The 6,635-nt window shown below is 44.1% G+C and overlaps 1 protein-coding gene across 1 annotated transcript; it reads right to left on the reverse strand.

The window, feature by feature from the left end:
• Window positions 1–4,389: 4,389 nt before the first annotated feature.
• On the reverse strand, window positions 4,390–5,501 carry LOC133303039 (protein SRC2-like). Its single transcript, XM_061502880.1, has one exon. The coding sequence runs from the start codon at window positions 5,326–5,328 to the stop codon at window positions 4,390–4,392; it is 939 nt and encodes a 312-aa protein (XP_061358864.1). The 5' UTR covers window positions 5,329–5,501.
• Window positions 5,502–6,635: the final 1,134 nt, after the last annotated feature.

Here is a 6,635-nt window from a genome sequence, read left to right on the forward strand (position 1 = left end):
GAGGCCAGGGTTCAAAACCTGGGCTTGAGCAATTGCATTGTCAAATGCTTGGATTGCAGCATTCACTACCACAGCTTTAGCCTCATCAAAGTCGGCTTGCAGTTTCTGGATCTGAGCATCCTTATCAGCCATAGACTTTGAGAAGGACTCCTTCTCGGCATTCAAGCCGTCAAGCTTAATAGTGGCCGATTCCAAAGCCTTCTTTACCTCGTCCAGCTTGACAGACAACTCCTGGACCCTCGTCTCCAACTCGGACTTAGACTTACTAAGCTCGTCATGCTTCTTTAAAATTTCCTCCACCTTGATAGTGACGGAGGAGTTAGAAGCAGCAGATAGATCAAGTCGTTGATGGAGGTCCTGAAAGGACTGGAGCAGAGAGGACGCCTTCAATGAGTCCTCCTCCAAGCGAGCTATCAGGGACCTGAGGTCGGAAGTCAGAGTTGAGCTGCCCATAAGTTGCGGAGGAGGCCTCAGAGCGGCACGAAGTCGGTCTGTAACTCCAACTTTCCACAATTCCCCGGGCTCCAGAACTATCATGTCCCCACGAGCAGCTACCGAAGGCGCGGGGGAGTGGAGAAGAGGGAGGAGTTGGAAGATCAACCATGACCACCTCAGCACCCGCCAAGCTTCCACCGAGTATAGAGTCAAGCCATTTTTTCTTTGGGACCTCCGACTTGAGGGAGGCAACCTCTTTTGCTTTTCCCTTTGAGGACTTTTTGAGCTTGGGCAGAAACTTCTTGTACTCGGCAATGGTCATACTAACTGCAAAATATACAAAGATCAGAATACAGGTTATAAATTATGGGAAAAGCCATAAAAATAAACCACATACCGAGCTCACAAAGGGCATCTTCCCCAAATTTATCTGCAATCCGACTTAGATCGATAATGCCGAACTCATCGACATATTCAATCAAAATGGAGACCGCCAACCTTTTCGAATTGGAAAGAGCCACTACGGGGGTAGCATAGTCCATGGGACGCCTTCGATAGTGCTTTTGCGTCCAATACAATTCGAACCGAGACGATATATCCCCATCGTCCAACCACTCGTTAGCAAACCAGGGAAAGGAGTCAGCACGAGATGCTATCTTAGAATAGGCATCCTTGAAGCCTTTGAAGGATTGGGAATAAGAAATAAAAATACCCCTACCTGGAGTACCTCGAAGGGTTACCCACCCTTTCCTTTCCTTAGCCTCGGCACCAGTCAGGGCGGTATATACATCAAATAAAAAGAAGAAGAGAGAAATCGTGCAAGGCAGGCAAAGATAGGCACACACTTGTTCAAAACCCCGAATAAAAGCCCATGAATTCGGATGGAGCTGCGATGGTGCGATCCTAAGTCGGCGGATCACGGCCATTTGAAAGTCGGTGAGAGGAAACTGAATCCCCAACTTTGTAATAAGATCCCGGTAGAAATAAAAGAAATGAGGCTCGTCCAAGATAGGACCTGAGCATACTGGATGATCACCGGCGGGAAGAATATCAACCCCACTGGGGTCTCCAACTGGAAGTTGGGCTACGTCGGCCGGTGACATTGCAGACCGCATTTGGAGAATCTCCAGAAGAACCCAATTTTGGACGTCAGACTCTTCCATAATCGCGGCCCTGGAACACGAAGTAGGAGAATCAGCACAAAAATCAGCCAAACCAGACCTCGGACAATCGAGATCGGACGGCAACGAGCCCGGACTCCAAGAAAAAGGGATGGAGGTGTCAGAACTACTGACGAGATCAACAAAAGGTGTCCGACTCGAAGCTGAATCATCATAGGGGGAAAAGAGGTACTCGACTTTGGAAAACCAAGCTCAGAAGAAGAAGAGCTGGAAGAACTGTCACTCAACCTAAAAGGAGGAATCCGATCCAGAATGGACCTCGGACCCTGGGCGACCTGGGATGACGGTAAAATATAGGATAAAGGAGCCGGGTCAGGAGAAGAGTTCAACCCAATAATTGAAGGATTCGAGACCAGGGAAGGACCACCCGCACCGAAATTAAGCTGAGTTTGATGACCCCCTCCTCTCCGACATCTCCTACCGCGACCTCCTCGGGAACTCCGGCGACCTCCTCGAGGACCGCAGAGAAGCTGCTGAAGTTTCTCCTCCTCGGTATACTCTTTCCCATAAAACCAGTATTGCACAGCTCGAGGCAGTTGTTTCACCACCTCTTTGTCCTCCTCGACACCTCGGCCAGAGACTGGACCCGAAGATGAACCAGGAGCACTCATGAACAGTCCCAAAATCAAAACAAGCAGAAAACCTCCCTCGACACTCTCGAACAGAAACTCAAAGGGAACAAGCTTTCCCCTCACTTCAGCTAAGAACAACTACTAAGCTCAAACTCAAACCAAAAGAAAATGCAAACAAAAACCAAACCAGAGTTGAAGTAGAGAGAAAGTACCTGAACAGAGTGAAAGGAGGAAGGAAGCTAAACGTAGGATTCCTCAAGAGCCTTCACTGAGAATGGTACGCTAGAAAGGTCAGAGACTCTAAGACAGCTTGAAAGAGAAATGACCAGAAACAAAGAAAAACTAGAAACAGAGAAGAAGAACACAAGAGGCGAGCAAAAATCCTGAAACGGCTGGGAAACGTGAATTTAAAGGAAGAAAATCCACCCTGGGTGCGAAGACAAAGAGCCTCCAAACGGTTGGTTAACAGAGAGCAAAACGGACAATTCGCCTCACACACATTAAATGGACTCAATCATGACCTGCATAAAGTCAGGACGGTGTGCCCTGCACGATGCACGAACTGCCAACAAACGCAGAACACGTGGATCGTTGTAACCGTCGAAACACGCAAGAAAGGAAAGGTCATTCTGACGACATCAAGGTCAGAACTCGACCCTAGCTCCGGGAGCATGATTGAGGACGCCAACTCGGCCAAATGCGACAAAACTGAAACTCAGACCAAGCAATGCCTAAAGGCCTAGATCGGACTCATGATGGAGCCGACATACCAAACACCAACCTCGACATGCGATTTCAAGGAAAATCAAGAAACGTTACGCGAACGACCTCGGCAAAACGGGCTCTGAATAACGCCACCGACGCCGAACTCTTGAGAACTCAATTCTTAAATCGACAAACCCGAACGGATCGGATCCGAGATCATGCTTCAACACCTCGGCATTCCGAGCTCCAGAATACCGAGCTGGGGGGCAACTGTTATGGATATGAATATCATATCCCAACTACTCACCTAAGAATCTATTAAGAGATAGATTCATGAGTATCTTAACAACATTAAACAGTCAAAGTACACAAGATAAGGGCCACATCCCAACAGAAAGGGAGCTGAACCCTAATGCAACCTGGGAAGCTCAAAAGGCCCAAGCCTGGGAAGGTAATCCTTATAAATAAGAGCCTAAAGACCCCAGGTACACACTTTTAACCTATTTATACTGTCCACACTGTGCACACACCCACCCCTTGGCTATAAGCCTATTGCTTGTACGCAGTGATTGGGACCTCGGCTATAAGCCTAGTGTACGTCTGATTATACACTATCTCTGAACGCATACCTTACGATATAGCAATACGGTCTATCCATGACCGAACAAAAATAATTTTTCCCTTTATTTTATACACACAGCACTCGGCTTCTGCTACGTGATACGGCGCGTCTAGTGTTAACAGTATTCTCAGTTTGTGTCTGACTGTCTGTCCATTTTGGATCAAGAACTTTTGAGATGTTATTAGCTCAAAGCAAAGTTCCATAGCAAACAACTTCGCTTACGAAGCTTGCTTCTCAACAAAACATGACCCACATTGCGTTGGATTCTTCTTGAAGTAACCAACCACAGCATATTCCTAACATAATACCTCAATATTCTTATCTCTTTTATAAAGAACTTCCATTCTTTATCTTTAATATTAAAAATGAGAAGACGTAGTTTCATAAACAACACGCTGTTGGTCATTTGTAAAATCGGCCCCCAGATCACAATCATCTCTGCCTTCTAGGTTTTGAATATGTATCACTGGACCACATAACATAAGCACCACTTCTGTAATACTTTAATTTCATCTTTTTTATACCATAACTTCATACAATTGTGACATTTCAAAGACATCCCTAATTCAAGCACTTATAAATAGAGTAAATGCTGTTAACAAATGACAAACATACAACTAAGTTAATGATAATACATAAATAATTTTAAACTTTTTTTTTAATATAAATACAACTGATTTGAATCATAACCACATAAACGATGGAAATTACCAAAGAAGTAAAGATTTAGTTAGGGGATACAAAAAACAAAAAGAAAAAACACATGCAGAATTTACACACAATAACGGAACACAAAAAAAGGAGTAAAAAAAAGTGTTAATATTTTTTTTTTCTTCCCCTTTTTATTGGTTTATCTCCCAAGTTGTTTCATTCTCTAGAAATCATCTCCATCGTAACCACCGTCATCATAACCACCATCATCACCACGGTCTTCATAACCACCGTCATCGTAACCAGCATCATCACGATCGTAACCACGATCATCCTCAATCTTATCCTCAACCTTCTCAGCCACGTGATCCTCGATCTTGTCCTCAATATACTCAGCACCCTCAACAAGTGCGATTCCACCTAGAACCCCAGCAACCGCACCCACAGCCAATCCTGTCCCCATCCCACCAAACTTGCTTTTCTTTTTCTCCTCCACCGGCGCGTACCCATAACTCCCTTGACCATACGACGCAGTTTGCTGCGGCGCATTATACCCTCCGTAACCCGAACCATACGCCGGCGCCGCCGTAGAAGGATACCCCGCCGGAGCCCCGCCGTAACCATACGAACTCTGCGGTGGAGCCGCGCCGTAAGACGAACCATACGCTTGCGAACCATACTCCCGCGATGACGCCGCCGGTGGTGGAGGGACGCCGTAAGAGGGAGCGTGGTACGCACCCTGCGCACGATAGCCAGATTCTCTGATAGTGACCTTAACGTCAATCCTCCCATGTGGTCTTCCTGATGGTCGTTTTACCGTGAGCGTGCGACTCGCGCGCTGGCCAAATCCTTCGCTGTCTAGGACTTCAACGAGCTTGAGCCGAGCCGAGCCGATGAGCGGCTTGGTGTCTTCTTCTGAGCCGGCGTGGACCACGTCAATGCAGAGGGTGAGATCCTCGATGCGTTCCGGCGGTAAAGGGATCACGAGGGTTTGGTCCCAGTTAGCTTCGGTGTCGCCGGCGTCGTCGACTCTGGTCGAGGATTTGTTCTTTGGGTCGACCCAAACGACGGCGTACGGCCTGTTTGAGCCGTGGCGCCAGTTCACGTTTTTTAGCCCACGCGCCGACGCGAGCTTAACTTCCACTTCGTAGCGAGAACCCATTTTGATGAGTGAGTTGAAGAAGAAAAACTTTTGGAGTGTTTTGAGAATACGAAGAAGTGAAGAAACGTTGTTGGGCTTCAAAGGGTTTTATAAGTAAGGTGGGGAGTGAGATTGGTTTGTTTTAGGCTTTTAGCCTTCGGTATTCAGGGTAATAACAGAATTGCCACGAGGACTTTTTGTTGTGTTGATGTACGAAACCATCCTTGGTAAATTGGTGCATTATTCAGTACACTGTTTTTCGATGTGTGTTTTGGTGAAGGGTGGTTTTGGAAACTAAATTGTTGATCTGGAAGGTTTGGGTGTATTTGGGGGAAGGAATAACTTGGGTGGGGAATAGACAAGGAAAGTGGTAGCTTGCGAATTGAGTATTTAATTGTTCCTTGAAATCTTACTATTGACTTCATAAATAATATGCATTATTTTATATAATAGATAGATTTAAGAAAATCACATCATGTTACTGATTAAAATACATATTAGTTTGTCTAATTATAAGTTAGTTGTAGGGAAAAAAAAAGCCATAGTTTTTCAAATTCAACAACTTGACTTTTTAAATTAACCAAATTATATAGAGTAATATAAGTTTAACTTCTAATTCTTGTGCAAACAATCTTTCAATAAAGAATTAATATATACGTTTAAAAAATTGTAAATGAATTTTTTTTATTCAATGATGCCATTAGATTCAAATCTATAATTAACTTCATACAAACTATTTGAATTTCTTATCCTTAGTCGTATTGTTGAATTTCAAATTATAATTTTTTTTATGATTGACTTATATTTCAAAAAATAAATTATATTTTATATTTTATGTCATGAAAGATATTAAGTCATAAGTTTTTAGTATTGAGCTATTGTGGAGTTGGAGCTAAATCTATATCCTATAATGGGTGATGTATGTCAATATATGGGTACTCAAAGTAGCAAAAGTATGAATCAAACCTTAAGGAGAGACACCGCAAGTGCTATCTCATACGAGAATGAGATAGCAAAAGAGACCGAGCGGGAGAGCACGGGGAATGAAAAAAGAAAAAAGAGAAGCCGAGAAAGATAGTAGCGCGAGGGAGAAAGAAAAGAAAAGAAAAGGAGAGGAGATTTTCTCCGGCGGATCCAACAGTGAGACTTCGTCAGAACGAGCTCAGATTTTAGGAGAGTGTTTGTGGTGTCTAGTAGTTCACATTCACCAGTCATTTTGCAGTTTGGAGGTCTTTAGAGCCATAGATTTGGTTTCCCCATTTCAAGTTTTTTTTGTGATTTTTCTCCTTACTCTATCTCTTTATTTTCATCTTGTTGATGATGTTGTT

The sequence above is a fragment of the Gastrolobium bilobum genome, unplaced genomic scaffold, assembly GCF_033153095.1.
Source record: "Gastrolobium bilobum isolate Gb01-03AN ecotype WA unplaced genomic scaffold, APGP_CSIRO_Gbil_v1 utg182864, whole genome shotgun sequence".
Taxonomy (NCBI): domain Eukaryota; kingdom Viridiplantae; phylum Streptophyta; class Magnoliopsida; order Fabales; family Fabaceae; genus Gastrolobium; species Gastrolobium bilobum.

Coding starts and splice junctions, on each gene's coding strand:
- LOC133303039 (XM_061502880.1), bottom strand. CDS start 5,328: ATGGGTTCTCGCTACGAAGTGGAAGTTAAGCTCGCGTCGGCGCGTGGG.